General features: G+C 68.9%; 1 protein-coding gene across 1 annotated transcript; it reads right to left on the minus strand.

The window, feature by feature from the left end:
• Window positions 1-322: 322 nt before the first annotated feature.
• On the minus strand, window positions 323-15,647 carry MAP3K12 (mitogen-activated protein kinase kinase kinase 12). Its single transcript, XM_086768858.1, has 13 exons — window positions 15,297-15,647; window positions 13,505-13,688; window positions 11,391-11,582; window positions 9,896-10,054; window positions 9,047-9,205; window positions 7,236-7,344; window positions 5,501-5,610; window positions 5,268-5,384; window positions 4,494-4,631; window positions 3,438-3,885; window positions 2,955-3,025; window positions 1,896-2,145; window positions 323-454 (listed from the first exon to the last, which is right to left on the minus strand). The coding sequence occupies exons 1-13, from the start codon at window positions 15,625-15,627 to the stop codon at window positions 362-364; spliced, it is 2,361 nt and encodes a 786-aa protein (XP_086624984.1). The 5' UTR covers window positions 15,628-15,647; the 3' UTR covers window positions 323-361.
• Between the last annotated feature and the right edge of the window lie 252 nt (window positions 15,648-15,899).

Below are 15,899 nucleotides of genomic sequence, written 5' to 3' on the forward strand. Positions count from 1 at the left end.
TTTCCCCCTGGGTGTCCTGCACTGGCCTTCTGCCCTGTCCAGTGCTCCCAGTTCCACCAGTAAAGAGGGGGTGGGACTGGAGTGGGGGCTCAGCCCCTTCTACCTTCTTTCCCCCCTCCCCAAAATAATTATCCCCTGGGGGGCTGTTATGGTAGGGCCTACATAAACACCAGAGGGAGACAGGCCCTCTCCCCCTGTCCCTCCCCCCCAAAATAGCCCCCAGTGCCCCCCCCTCGCTCCTGTTCCCCCCCCAGCCCAGAGACGGCACGGCGCCTTCTGTAGAGAGCGATAAATATTTATATAAATATTTGGGGCTGTACAAGTGGGGTGCGGGGGGTGGGGGTGAGGGGGGGGGACGCGGTCACAGGCCGGGGGGGGCCGTGGGCCGGGGGGGCCCCTCGCCGCTGCCTGAGTGGTCCAGCTCTGCGCTGTCGCAGTCCGAGTCCTCGGAGACCTGGGGGGGGCACAGCATCTCAGAGCCCCCCCTCTGCCCCACAGCTGCTCCTGGGGGGGCTTGGGACCCCCCGTTCTGCAGGGCAGAGCCCTGAGGGACCCCCCTCTGGTAACTGGTCCTGGGGGCCCCCTTGGGGGGTCACCTCCCTGTGCTACCTGCCCCTGGGGGGGCTTGTGGGACCCCCCCGCCTATAGCACCTGCTCATAGCACCCTGGGGGGCCCTGGGACATCGCCCCCTCCCCCGTGTACCTGATCCCGGGGGGCTCAGGGGACCCCGACCCCGCAGCGCCCAGCCCTGGGGGACCCCAGGAGCTCCCACCCAGTGCCACCCGTCTCTGGGGACCCTTAGGGACCCCCCTTCCCCGGGTAACCCTGTCCGGGGGGGCTCAGGGGATCCCTGCCCCCCAGTACTCACCCACTGGGGACCCCAGAGACCCCCCCACCCCAGTCCCTGGTACTCAGGCCTGCGGGACCCTAGGGACCCCCACCCCATAACACCAACCTCTGGGGGACCCTAGGGACCCCCAAGTCCCCAGCCTCTGAGGTCCTGGGGATCCCCTTCCCTTTGCTATCTCTGTTCTGGGGGGGGGGGCTATGGGGACCCCTACCCCACAGCACCCAGCCCTGGGGGGGGCGTAGGGACCCTTCCGCCCACTGGCACCCATCCCTGAGGGACCCCCTTCCCATTTCGAACCCCATCCTGGGGACCCTAGGGACCCCCACCCCATAGCACCAGCCCTGGGGGACCCTAGGGACCCCCACCCCATAATACCGACCCTAGGGACCCCCACCCCATAGCACCAGCCCTGGGGGACCCTAGGGACCCCCACCCCATAATACTGACCCTAGGGACCCCCACCCCATAGCACCAGCCCTGGGGGACCCTAGGGACCCCCACCCCATAATACCGACCCTAGGGACCCCCACCCCATAGCACCAGCCCTGGGGGACCCTAGGGACCCCCACCCCATAATACCGACCCTAGGGACCCCCACCCCATAGCACCAGCCCTGGGGGACCCTAGGGACCCCCACCCCATAATACCGACCCTAGGGACCCCCACCCCATAGCACCAGCCCTGGGGGACCCTAGGGACCCCCACCCCATAATACCGACCCTAGGGACCCCCACCCCATAGCACCAGCCCTGGGGGACCCTAGGGACCCCCACCCCATAATACTGACCCTAGGGACCCCCACCCCATAATACCGACCCTAGGGACCCCCACCCCATAGCACCAGCCCTGGGGGACCCTAGGGACCCCCACCCCACAATACCGACCCTAGGGACCCCCACCCCATAGCACCAGCCCTGGGGGACCCTAGGGACCCCCCCCACCGTCCCTGGGCGCACCCCCTCCCATGGTGTCGCCCCCCCCCCAGGGGACCGTGCGTGCCCCCCGTCACCCATCCCCAGGGTGGGGGCTGGGAGGGGGCGTCACCTTGGGGCTGAGCCCCCCGTGCCGGCGGCCGGGCCCCTCGGGGGGGGCGCCGTCCAGGGGGATTTCGGAGCCCTGGGACAGGAGGTCCTCGGAGCGGTCGTCGGGGCGCTCGTCCGTGTTGGTGCTGCCCACGTCGGGGGTGGCGCTGTGCGAGGGCTCGCTCGTGTGCCCCTCGTCCCCGTCCCCGTCCGAGAAGTTCTCCGAGCTGAAGGTCGACAGCGACTGGCGCTTGCTCATCCCCGGGGGCCACCTGGGACCGGTTGGGTGGGGGTGAGGACCCCGGCACCCACAGCCCCCCCCACTGCACCCATCCCTGGTGTCCGGGCACCCATGGACCCCCTGCACCCACAGCCCCCCCCACTGCACCCATCCCAGGTGTCCGGGCACCCATGGACCCCCTGCACCCACAGCCCCCCCCACTGCACCCATCCCAGGTGTCTGGGCACCCATGGACCCCCTGCACCCATAGCCCCCCCCCCCGCACCCATCCCAGGTGTCCGGGCACCCATGGACCCCCTGCACCCACAGCCCCCCCCCCACTGCACCCATCCCAGGTGTCCGGGCACCCATGGACCCCCTGCACCCATAGCCCCACCTCCTGCACCCATCCCAGGTGTCCGGGCACCCATGGACCCCCTGCACCCATCCCAGACACCCAACCAGCCATGGACCGCCCCCCCCGCACCCATGCCTGGTGTCCAACCACCCACAGCCCCCCCTGCACCCATCCCTGGTGTCCGGGCACCCATGGACCCCCTGCACCCATAGCCCCCCCCCCCACACCCATCCCTGGTGTCCAGGCACCCATGGACCCCCTGCACCCATAGACCCCCCCCCTGCACCCATCCCAGACACCCAGCCAGTCGTGGACCCCCCCCTGCACCCATGGATTTTCCCCCTCTACCCTTGGTACCCTGGGTCCAGGCACCCACCAGCCCCCGACCCCCCCCCCCCCCCCCAGCACCCATCCCAAATGTGTGAGCACCCATGGACCTCCCCTCTCCCCCCACCCCCAAAATGAACCCAGACCCGGGGGCGGGGGGGGGGGTCAGCACCCACTTCTGCCGCAGCGGCAGCTCCACCTCGCTGTCCACCTCACCCTCCTCCTCCTCCGACGAGACCCCCCGCTTCTGGGGGCACAGGGGGGTGGGGGGGGGGGCTTTGGGGTCCTCCTGCTGCCCCTCGGGAGGGACCCTGGGGTCCTGAGCCCCCCCCGACCCACCCCAGGAGGCACCCTGGGGTCCTGACCCACCCCCCCCCACCCCCATCCACCTCAGGAGGCACCCAGGGGTCCTGACCCCCCCCCCCCCCCCCATCCACCTCAGGAGGCACCCAGGGGTCCTGACTGCCCCCCCCGCCCCTCTTCCCCCCCACCCCAGAAGGGACCTAGGGGTCCTGACACCCCCTCCTCAGGAGGGACCCTCCCCCAGAATCCCTCCCGAGAAGGGATCCACCCCCCCTCCCACTGCTGGGATGGTCCTGCGGGGTCCTGCCCCCCCACCCCCCCCCCCAAAAAGGGCCCCTGGCACCCACAGCTCTCACCTGCCCGCGGGTGACGGCCGCCCGGTACAGCAGCGCCGCGGGGGTGAGGTGCTGCCCCCCCCCCATTTTGCCCCCCCGGCCGCTCCCGCTCTCCCGCTCGGGTTCACCGGGCGCTGGGGGGGGCGGCGGGGGGGACCCTTGGGTGCCCGTTGCCCCCTCGGGTCCCGCATCCGGTACCGCGGCCGGGGGGGCCCCCGCGGCCTCCAAGGTGCCCCCGAGGAGATCGGGGCCGGTGGCGGTCGGGGGGGTTCCGGGGAGCCCCCGGGGGGGGCCGGTTTCGGGAGGGGGCTCCCCGCAGCCCCCCCGGGGTCCCGCTTTGCGGTGGCGGCCCTTGGCGCGGCGGCTGCGGCCCGGGGAGGGGGGGCCCTTGGGGCACCCCGGCAGCGTCACCTGCGCCATGGCCGCGTCCAGTTTGGGCAGCAGCACCTCCGGCTTCAGGATGTCGGGTCTGGGGGGGCGGGGGGGGCACACGGGGGGGGGCTGCGGATGGGGACCCAGGCATCCGGGAGCCCCCCCACCCAGCCACAGGGACCCCCCCAGCCGTGGCCAGACCCCCCCCTCCCCCCGGGACATCAGCATCTGCACCCCTCGAAAATCTGCCCCCCCCCCCCAAAGGACCCCGGGCATCTGCACCCCCAGAGCCCCCCCCCCCAAAAGAGCGCAGCACGCAGTCTCCCAGCCCCCCCCACCCCAAAGGACCCCAAGGCACTTGAGCCCCCAGACCCCCCCCCCACCCCTAAGGACCCCAGCACCCAGTCTCCCAGCCCCCCCACCCCAAAGGACCCCAAGGCACTTGAGCCCCCAGACCCCCCCCCACCCCAAAGGACCCCAGCACCCAGTCTCCCAGCCCCCCCACCCCAAAGGACCCAGGTGTCTGGGTTCCCAACCCCACCAAGGACCCACACGTCCATGCCCCCAGGCCCCCTCCCCACCCCAAACCCCCCAGACCCCCATGCCCCCAACCCAAAACAGCCGAACCCCCACACCCCCCTCCCAACCTCGAAGGACCTACGTTGACCCCCACGCCCCCCCCAACCCCGAGGGACCCAGACGCACCGCTTGCCGTGGGGTGAGAGCTTCTGGGGGACGTTGCGTTTCTTGATGAGGGTCTCGACGGCGTTGCCGTGCAGCAGCCCCCGCGGCGCGCGCGGCTTGAAGAGCCCGGGGTAGCGCTTCTCCAGCGCCTGCTCCCGCCTGCCACGGGCCACGCGTGGGCACCCACACCCGGGGACGTGGCGCGTGGGGTGGCCGTGGCCTTGGGGTGGTGGCCATGGGGTAAGGGCTGGCCATCGGCTCAGGGTAGCCATGGGGTGGCTATAGGGTTGGCCATGGCCATGGCATAGATACAGGGTTGGCCATGGTGAAGGGATGGCCATGGAGGTGGATACAGGGTTGGCCATGGCCATGGGGTAGATCTAGAGTTGGCCATGGCCATGGAGGTGGATACAGGGTTGACCATGGCCATGGAGGTGGACATAGGGGTGGCTGTGGTCAAGGGGTGGCCATGGGGTGGCTATAGGGTTGTCCATGGCCATAGGGTAGATCTAGAGCTGGCCATGGCCATGGAGGTGGACATAGGGTTGGCCATGGCTATGGGATGGCCACGAGGTGCTATATGTGTGCCAATGGCCACAGGTTGGCCATAGCCATGGGGTGGACATAGGGGTGGCCATGGCCATGGGGTGGCCACAGGGTGCTACAGGTTTGCCAGTGGCCATGGGTTGGTACAGCGTTGGCCCCAGCCATGGAGTGACCATGGGATGGGTACAGGGGCTGCTGTTGGGTGCTGGGGGGCACTGGGGGGCACTGGGGTCACTGGTGGGTGCTCACCTGAGCAGCTCCTTCTCCTTGAGCTCCAGCTGCAGCATGAGGGCGCTGAGCTCCATGTAGAGGTTGTTGGCGCGCTCCAGCTTGCGCTCGTAGTGCTCCCGGATGTCCAGCGCGTGCCTGGCACCCGGGGCACGCGTGGCGTCGGCACACGCACCCCCCCACCCACCCCCGGGACACCCCCTGTCCCCGGTCCCCCCCGCCACGTCCCCAGCGACCCCGCGGCCGGGCCCCACCGGAGCTCCTCGCGCCGGCGGTTGATGAGCTCCTCCTCCAGCCGGTGCAGGCACGTCCCCTCCGATTTGATCTTCTCGAAGTGCAGCTTCACCTCCTCCCGCCACTCCGCCTGCGGCACGCGGGCACCGGCTACCGGGGGCACCGGCCACCACGGGCACCGGCCACCACGGGCACCGGCTACCAGGGGCACCGGCTACCAGGGGCACCAGCTACGGAGGGCACTGGCTACCAGGGGCACCGGCCACCACGGGCACCGGCTAGCAGGGGCACCGGCTACTGCGGGCACTGGGCACCACAGGCACCGGCTAGCAGGGGCACTGAGCACCCCAGGCAGTGGGTACCACAGGCACCGGGCACCCTGGGCACTGGCTACCAGGGGCACCGGCTACCGAGGGCACTGGCCACCACGGGCACCGGCTACCAGGGGCACTGGCTACCGAGGGCACTGGCCACCACGGGCACCGGCTACCAGGGGCACTGGCTACCGAGGGCACTGGCCACCACGGGCACCGGCTACCAGGGGCACTGGCTACCGAGGGCACTGGCCACCACAGGCACCGGCTACCACGGGCACCGGCCACCACGGGCACCGGCTACCAGGGGCACTGGCTACCAGGGGCACCGGCTACCACGGGCACCGGCCACCACGGGCACCGGCTACCAGGGGCACTGGCTACCAGGGGCACCGGCTACCAAGGGCACTGGCCACCACGGGCACCGGCTACCAGGGGCACTGGCTACCGAGGGCACTGGCCACCACAGGCACCGGCTACCAGGGGCACCGGCTACCGAGGGCACTGGCCACCACAGGCACTGGCTACCAGGGGCACTGGCTACCGCGGGCACTGGGCACCACAGGCACTGGCCACCACAGGCACCGGCCACCACGGGCACCGGCTACCAGAGGCACCGGCTAGCAGGGGCACTGAGCACCCCAGGCAGTGGATACCACAGGCACCGGGCACCCTGGGCACTGGCTACCACGGGCATCAGCTACCGAGGGCACCGGCTACCGGGGGCACTGGGCACCCCAGGCAGTGGATACCACGGGCACCGGCTACCAGGGGCACTGGGCACTGGCCACTATGAGCACCATGGGCACTGGGCACTGGCTACCCTGGGCACTGCATTGCGTGGGTGCAGCCGCTCTGGATGCCGGGATGTACTGGGCACGGCTACCACGGGCACTGGGATATACTGGGTGTGGATGCCCTGGACCCCAGGTACTGCTGGCACCAGTTGTCCCAGCACCCGCCCTCGCAGTCACTGGGATTTGAAGCAAATCTCCTGCAGGGGTTGGGAGTTCTGGGATCTCAGGGTCCTGGGAGTCCCGGGGTCTCAGGGTGCTGGGGGTCCTGCGGTGCTGGGTGCTGAGGGTCCCAGGGTTCTGGGGTCCCGGGGTGCCGGGGTCCTAGGAGTCCCGGGGTCCCAGGGTTCTGGGGTCCCTGACCGCTGGGCTTCTGGGGTGCTGGGGTCCTGGGAGCTGAGGGTCCCAGGGTTCTGGGGTCCTGGGGTGCTGGGGGTCCTGGGGTGCTGGGGTCCTGGGAGCTGAGGGTCCCAGGGTTCTGGGGTCCCAGGGTGCTGGGGGTCCTGGGAGCTGAGGGTCCCAGGGTTCTGGGGTCCTGGGGTGCTGGGGTCCTGGGAGCTGAGGGTCCCAGGGTTCTGGGGTCCCAGGGTGCTGGGGTCCTGGGGTGCTGGGGTCCCAGGGTGCTGGGGTCCCGGGGTGGGGGGTACCTGGGATTTGAAGTAGGTCTCCTGGGGGGTGGAGAGGACGTCGGCGGAGGCGATGTCGAGGTGCAGCAGGATCTGCCGGAAGGACGGCCGGTTCCGGGGCTTGCTGTTCCTGGGGGGAGCGGCACGGCGCTGGGGGGTGCTGGGGGGGCCCTGGGGGGTGCTGGGGAGCGTTGGGGGGTGCTGGAAGGGTGCTGGGGGCACTGGGGAGATTCTGGGGGGTGCTGGAGGATGCTTGGCGGGTGCTGGGGGGCACTGGGGGGGGTGCTGAGGCTTTCTGGGGTGTCCAAGGGGCAGCGGTGCCTGGGGTGCAGCCTGGCACGGGGTGCCCATGGGTGCACACATACACACACACCCCCCCACCCCAGGGTGGGGGCACCCCTAGAGTGGGGGTCCCTGTGATCAGGAGCCCCCCCCTACACTGCCCACCCTGGGGGGCAATGGCCGGTCCCTCACGGTGGCCCCTACAGTGGGGTGCCCATGCTGGGGTCCCCCCTGGCACGGGTGCCCATGGCCCATCCGCAGGTGGGGTGTCCCCACGGCAGGGTGGTCCTATGAGATGACCCCATGGTGGGGTGTCCCCACGGTGGGGTGTCCCCATGGGGTGGCCCCATGGCATGGTGGTCCTATGGGGTGTCCCTGCAGTGTAGCTCCATGGTGGGGTGGCTCCATGGTGGTGTGTCCCCATGGGGTGGCCCCATGGCGTGGTGGCCCTATGGGGTGTCCCTGTGGTGTGGCTCCATGGTGGGGCAGCCCTGTGGGGTGTCCCCCTCCATGGTGAAGTGTCCCCACGGCAAGGTGCCTCTACAGGGTGTCCCCATGGCGAGGTGGCCCTACGAAGCGTCCCCGTGGTGTGTCCCCATGACTGCGTGGTCCCATGGCAGGGTGGCCCCATGGAGAGGTGGCCCCATGATGAGATGTCCCTACAGGGTGGTCCTATGAGGTGTCCCCATGGCAAGGTGTCCTCATGGCATGGTGTCCCCATGGGGTGTCCCCATGGTGTGACCTCATGATGAGGTGTCCCTATGGGGTGTCCCCATGGCGCAGTGTCCCCATGGCAGGATGTCCCCATGGCACAGTGTCCCCATGATGATGAGGTGTCCCTATGGGGTGTCCCCATGAGGAGATGTCCCTACAGGGTGGCCCTACGGGGTGTCCCCACGGCAAGGTGTCCCCATGGCATGGTGTCCCCATGACGAGGTGTCCCTATGGGGTGTCCCCATGGCGCAGTGTCCCCATGGCAGGATGTCCCCATGGCAGTGTCCCCATGATGAGGTGGCCCCATGATGAGATGTCCCTACAGGGTGGCCCTACGGGGTGTCCCCATGACAAGGTGCCCCCATGACGAAGTGTCCCCATGGCATGGTGTCCCCATGGGGTGTCCCCATGATGAGGTGTCCCTATGGCATAGTGTCCCCATGGGGTGTCCCCATGGGGTGTCCCCATGACAAGGCACCCCCATGACGAGGTGCCCCCATGACGAGGTGTCCCTATGGGGTGTCCCCATGACAAGATATCCCCATGACGAGGTGTCCCTATGGGGTGACCCCATGACAAGGTATCCCCATGATGAGGTGTCCCTATGGGGTGACCCCATGACAAGGTATCCCCATGATGAGGTGTCCCTATGGGGTGTCCCCATGATGAGGCACCCCCATGATGAGGTGCCCCCATGACGAGGTGTCCCCATGGGGTGTCCCCATGACGAGGCACCCCCATGATGAGGTGCCCCCATGACGAGGTGTCCCCATGACGAGGTGTTCCCACGACAGGTGTCCCCCTGGGTGTCCCCCCGGTGTCCCCGGCGCACTCACCAGCACTGGCGCAGCAGCACCTTGAAGCCGTCGGGGCAGCCGGAGGGGACGGGCAGGTGCAGGCTGTTGCTGCCCACCCCCCAGATGATGGCCGACGAGTCCACGTCCTTGTAGGGGATCTCGCCCGTCAGCAGCTCCCACAGCACCACCCCGAACGACCTGGGGCACCCGGCCCCGTCACCCATGGCCCCGTCACCCGCGGCCGGGCCTGGGGTCCCAGGGTGCTGGGGGGATCCTGGGGGCGGTCTCGGGGTGCTGGGGTCTGAGGTTGCTGGGGTCCTGGGTGCTGGGGGGTCCCAGGGTTATGGGGTCTCAGGGTGCTGAGGGGTCCCGGGGTGATGGTGGTCCCAGGGTCCTGGGGGTACTGGGAGTCCCAGGGTGCTGAGGTCTCAGGGTGCTGAGGGGTCTCATGGTGCTGGGGTCCCAGGGGTCCTAGGGTCCCGGGATCTCGGGGTGCTGGGGTCCCAGGGTCCCATGGTCCTGGGGTGCTGGGGGGGGGGTCCTGGGGTGCTGGTGGTCCCAAGGTGCTGGGAGTCCCAGGGTGGTGCGGTTTCAGGGTGCTGGGGTCCCGGGGTGCTGGGGGGGGGTCCTGGGTGCTGAGGGTCCCAGGGTTCTGGGGTCCCAGGGTGTTTGAAGTCCCAGGGTGCAGGAGTGCACGGCCCCCATCACCCATGGCCAAGCGTCCCCTCACCGTTCCTATTGTCCTCAACACCTCCCGTGCCCCCCCAGCGCCTCCCAAAGCCCCCCTGTGTCCCCGGTGCCACCACAGCTCCCCGGTGTCCCCAAGGTTCCCCGTGTCCCCGAGGTCAGGGTCGGTCACGTCCCCACGGCTGGTCCCCGAGCCCTCACCAGATGTCGACCTTCTCGGAGACGGGCTCGTTGCGGATGACCTCGGGTGCCATCCAGGCCACGGTGCCGGCGAAGGACATCTTGGTGCTCTTGTCAATGAGCTCCTTGGAGGTGCCGAAGTCCGAGATCTTCACCACGTCGTCGTAGGTGATGAGCATGCTGGGGTGGGGGGGCACCCGCTCAGCGCCACGCCAATAACACGCCAGGGACACAGGCACGGCACCACCACGGGCATGCAACTGCCACGGGCATCAGTGGGTTATGGGCGTGGAACTGCCACGGGCACGCCACCGTCATGGACATGGCACCACCACACCCCCAGCATGGACATGGAACCACCATGGGCACGCAACTGCCATGAGCACAGTCCTGCTGCGGACACGCCACCATCATGAGCACGGCACCGCCATGGTCATGTGATTGCTGTGGGCATGGAACCACCACGGGTACAGCGCTGCCATGAACATACAACTGTCATGGACACGCAACCACTGAGGTCACTGCACTGCCATAGGCACAGCATTGTCACAGGCATGTCACTGCCATGGGCATTGCATCACCACGGGCACAGCACGGCCATGTCACCACCACGGGCACAGCACCACCATGGGCACTGCACCACCATGGGCACGGCACCACCATGGACATGGCACCCCACGGGCATGGTACCACCATGGGCATTGCACCACCACAGGCATGGCACCACCACGGACATGGCACCACCACGGACATGGCACCACCATGGACATGGCACCACCATGGTCACGGTACCACCATGGACATGTCATCACCACGGGCATGGCATCATCATGGGCATGGCACCACCATGGACATGGCACCACCATGGGCATGGTACCACCATGGACATGGCACCACCAAGGACATGGCACCACCATGGTCATGGTAGCACCATGGACATGTCATCACCACGGACATGGCACCACCATGGTCACGGTACCACCATGGACATGTCATCACCACAGGTATGGCATCATGGGCATGGCACCACCATGGTCACGGTACCACCATGGACATGTCATCACCACAGGTATGGCATCATCGTGGGCATGGCACCACCATGGACATGGCACCACCGTGGACATGTCATCACCACGGGCATGGCACCACTATGGTCACTGCACCGCCACGGGCATGGTACCACCATGGACATGTCATCACCACAGGTATGGCATCATCATGGGCATGGTACCACCATGGACATGGTACCACCGTGGACATGTCATCACCATGGACATGGCACCACCGTGGACATGTCATCACCATGGGCACGGCACTGCCACAGACACGCAATTCCCACCGGCACGCCACCACTGAGGACAAGGCTCCATCACGGGCACAGCACCGCCACCATCACGCAACCGCCACGCGCACGTCCCCACCACGCGCACGTCCCCACCACGGTCACGCCGCCACCCGGGGCACCCGGCCCAGCACCCACGGGTGCTCCCTGCCCCCCTCCCCGCTCCCCGCTCACTTGGGCGACTTGAGGTCGCGGTGGATGATCTTGTGGAGGTGCAGGTAGTTCATGCCGCCGGCGATGCCCATGGACCAGTCGACGAGCAGCGAGGGGGTGACCTTGCGCCCGGCGCGCAGCACCTCGTACAGCTGGCCCTGGGCGCAGAACTCCATGATGATGCAGTAGCAGGGTGCCTGGGTGCACACACCCCTGCGGGCACAGCGGCACCCTCAGCGCCCGCGGCCCCGCCGGACCGGGCACCCAGCTCCTCCAGGGCGCCCAGCAGCACCCGGGCACCCAAATTCTGCAGGACGCCCACGTTCTCTAGGGCACCCAGCTCCTCCAGGGCGCCCAGCAGCACCCGGGCACCCAATTTCTCAAGGATGCTCAGCTTCTCAAGGACACCCGATTTCTTTAGGGCACCCAGCTTCTCTAGGGCACCCAATTTCTCCATGGCACCCAGCTTCCTGAGGACACCCAGCTCCTCCAGGACACCCAACTTCTCTAAGGTGCCCAGCAGCACCAGAGCACCCAACTTCTCCAGGGCACCCAAGTTCTCTAGGCCACTCAGCTTCCCCAGGGCACCAAACAGCACTGGGGGCACCCAGCTGCTCCAGGACACCCAGCTACTCTAGGACAGCCAAGTTCTCCAGGACACCCAGCTGCTCCAGGACACCCAGCTACTCCAGGACAGCCAAGTTCTCCAGGACACCCAGCTTCGCCAGGGCACCCAAGTTCCCCAGGGAACCCAAGTTCTCCAGGACACCCAGCTTCTCCAGGACACCCAGTTACTCCAGGACACCCAGTTACTCCAGGACACCCAAGTTCTCCAGAACACCCAGCTTCTCCAGGACACCCAACTTCTCCAGGACACCCAGCTGCTCCAGGACACCCAAGTTCTCCAGAACACCCAGCTTCTCCAGGACACCCAACTTCTCCAGGACACCCAGCTTCGCCAGGGCACCCAAGTTCCCCAGGGCACCCAAGTTCCCCAGGGAACCCAAGTTCTCCAGGACACCCACTTTCTCCAGGACACCCATCTGCACTCGGGCACCCGCCAGCACCCATCAGTGCTGGGACACCCCCTGCACCCAAGCCCCCCCGTTAGCAGGAGGAGCCCCCACCCGCACCCCCCTGCGCCCCGACACCCGGTGCCACCGGGGCACCCGCAGCGTCCTCCCCGTGAGACCTGTCCCGTGTGCCGCCGTGCCCCGTGCCACCCGTGGGACGTGCCAGCGTGCCCCGTGGCGCGTGGGTGCCCCGTGTTCTGCCCACCCGGGTCCATGCAGCACTGGTGTTCCCCATGCACGTGCCATGCTGGTGCCCCGTGCCCATGCCGTGTCCATGCCGTGCTCATGCCATGTGCCCATGGTGTTCCCCAAGTCCATGCCCGTGACGTGCCCATGCCCCATGCTGTGTTCATGCCCACGACCGTCACGTGTCCATGCCCTGTGCCCGTGGTGTCCTCCATGTTCATGCCCCATACCATGTCCATGCCCATGGCGTGTCCGTGTTCCATGCCCATAGCACATTCCATGCCCCATACCATGTCCATAGCGTGTTCCATGCCCCACATCACATCCATGCTCATGCTGTGTCCATGCCTTGTGCCCATCGTGCTCTCCATGCCCCATTCCCATGTCACATCCATGTTCCACACCCATGCCATGCCCATGCCACGTCCATGTTCCATGCTGCATACCATGTCCGTACCCATGCTCATGCCATATCCATGTTCCATGTCCACAGCATGTTCCATGTCACATACCATATCCACGCTCATGCCGTGTCCACGTTCCGTGCCCCACGCCGTGTGCGTGCCCCATGCCACGTCCACGCCCCGTGCCCATGGTGTCCCCCATGCCCATGCTCATGCCGTGTCCACGTTCCATGCCCCACGCCGTGTGCGTGCCCCACGCCGTGTGCGTGCCCCACGCCACGTCCACGCCCCGTGCCCACGGCGTTCCCCACGCCCGCAGCTTCTCCGTGCCACATCCACGCTCCACGGCCGCGGCCCGCCCGCGCCCCGCGCCGTGTCCACGCTGCGCCCGTGCCCTGCGCCCACGGTGTCGCGGCGCCCACGCCGGCCCCCCGCCCCGCCGCGCCCCGCCGCGCGCCCGTGCCCCCCTCACTTGAAGGTGATGATGTTGGGGTGCTTGAGCTTGCGCAGGTGCTTGATGTCGGTCTCCTTCAGGTCCCGCACCTTCTTCACCGCCACCTCCTCGCCGTGGAAGCGGCCCAGGAAGACGGCGCCCTGCGCCCCGCTGCCCACCCACTGCAGGTCCAGGATCTCCTCGAACGGCACCTCCCAGGGGTCTGCGGCACCCGCGGCACCCCCGCATCAGCACCCGCGGGACCCCCCGGCACCCCCACATCGGTACCCGCGGCACCCCCGGCACCCGCATATCTGCGCCCAGGGCACCCCCGCATCAGCACCCATGGGACCCCCGGCACCCCCACATCAGCATCCATGGGACCCCTGGCAGCCCCACATCAGCACCCACGGGACCCCCCGGCACCCCCACATCGGTATCCACGGCACCCCCGGCACCCGCATATCTGCGCCCAGGGCACCCCCACATCAGCACCCACGGGACCCCCCGGCACCCCCACATCTGTGCCCACGGGACCCCTGCATCAACACCCATGGGACCCCCGGCATCCCCACATTGGCACCCATGGGACCCCCAGCACCCCCGCATCAGCACCCACGGGACCCTGGCACCCCCACTTCAGCACCCATGGCACCCCCACATCAGCACCCACGGGACCCTGGCACCCCCACTTCAGCACCCATACCCACAGCACCCACTGCAGCCCCGCATCAGCACCCATGGGACCCCTGGCAGCCCCGCATCAGCACCCATGGGACCCCCGGCACCCTCGCATCAGCACCCACGGGACCCCCAGCACCCCCACATCAGCACCCATGGGACCCACGGCACCCCCACATCAGCACCCATGGGACCCCTGGCAGCCCCACATTGGCACCCATGGGACCCCCCAGCACCCCCACATCAGCACCCATGGGACCCACGGCACCCCCACATTGGCACCCATGGGACCCCTGGCAGCCCCGCATCAGCACCCACGGGACCCCCGGCACCCCCACATCAGCACCCATGGGACCCCCACATCAGCACCCACGGGACCCCTGGCACCCCCACATCAGCACCCATGGGACCCCTGGCAGCCCCGCATCAGCACCCATGGGACCCCCGGCACCCCATCGGCACCCATGGGACCCCCGGCACCCCCACATCAGCACCCACGGGACCCCCAGCACCTCCGCATCAGCACCCATGGGACCCCCGGCACCCCCACATCAGCACCCATGGGACCCCCGGCACCCTCGCATCAGCACCCACGGGACCCCCAGCACCCCCACATCAGCACCCATGGGACCCCCGGCACCCCATCGGCACCCATGGGACCCACACCCACAGCACCCATGGCACCCCCACATCAGCACCCACGGGACCCCCAGCACCCCCACATCAGCACCCATGGGACCCCGGGCACCCCCGCATCAGCACCCACGGGACCCTGGCACCCCCACTTCAGCACCCATGGCACCCCCACATCAGCACCCACGGGACCCTGGCACCCCCACTTCAGCACCCATACCCACAGCACCCACTGCAGCCCCACATTGGCACCCATGGGACCCCCCAGCACCCCCACATCAGCACCCACGGGACCCCCGGCACCCCCACATCAGCACCCATGGGACCCCTGGCACCCCCACATCGGCACCCACACCCGCAGCACCCACGTGCTGGCACGGCCGGGGTGCAGCCCCCTCCTCCCTTGGCACCCTCACCCCAGCACCCTGCCCCACAGCACCCTCCCTGCCCCACAGCACCCTACGGGCCGCACCGCACCCCCCGGCCCCCCAGGCCGCCCCCCCGGGCGCCCCCTCACCCTCCTGGGGGTGCTTGTGCTCGGCGGCGTAGGCCTTGCCGATCATGGTCCAGACGGGGCGCAGGCACCCGAAGAGCCCCTCCAGGAACCCCCCCCCCGCCTGGCAGCGCAGCTGGGCCCCCTCGGCCTCGGGGTGCCGGGGGGGCCCGCGGCGGGGCCAGGCCTCGGGGGGGCCCGCGGCGGCGGCGGCGGGGGCGGCGGCGGCGGGGGCGGCGGCGGGGAGGACGTCGCGCAGGACGCACTGGGTGGGGGTCAGCTCCTGCTCGGGGGTCCCGTCCGAGGGCAGCGCCAGCGAGGGCGAGGGCGTCCGCGTCTCGTGCAGGCAGGCCATGGCGGGGGGCCCCGCGCCCCCCCGCGCCGCCCCCCGGCCTGCGCGACGGGCCGTCAGCGGGCACCCCTGCACCCACGGGTGCCCCGTGCACCCGTACCCACCCCCTTTCATCCCCCTGTGCAACCCCACACGCGTGGGCATCCCTTTACACGCGTGGGCACTCCTTTACACGCGTGTGCATCCCTTTACACGCGTGTGCACCCCCTGCACCCATATCCACCCCCTGCACCCACGGGTACCCCGTGCACCCGTACCCACCCCCTTTCATCCCC

The sequence above is a fragment of the Chlamydotis macqueenii genome, chromosome 29, assembly GCF_036417535.1.
Source record: "Chlamydotis macqueenii isolate bChlMac1 chromosome 29, bChlMac1.mat, whole genome shotgun sequence".
Lineage (NCBI taxonomy): Eukaryota > Metazoa > Chordata > Aves > Otidiformes > Otididae > Chlamydotis > Chlamydotis macqueenii.

What these genes read in the sequence shown, in the direction of transcription:
- MAP3K12 (XM_086768858.1), bottom strand. Translation starts at nt 15,627, where the DNA reads ATGGCCTGCCTGCACGAGACGCGGACGCCCTCGCCCTCGCTGGCGCTG. An exon ending in GCACAAGCACCCCCAGGAGG is followed by an intron (nt 13,689 to 15,296) that starts GTGAGGGGGCGC and finishes CGGGTGCCGCAG; the next exon opens with ACCCCTGGGAGGTGCCGTTC. An exon ending in AGACCTACTTCAAATCCCAG is followed by an intron (nt 5,611 to 7,235) that starts GTACCCCCCACC and finishes CGCGTGCCGCAG; the next exon opens with GCGGAGTGGCGGGAGGAGGT.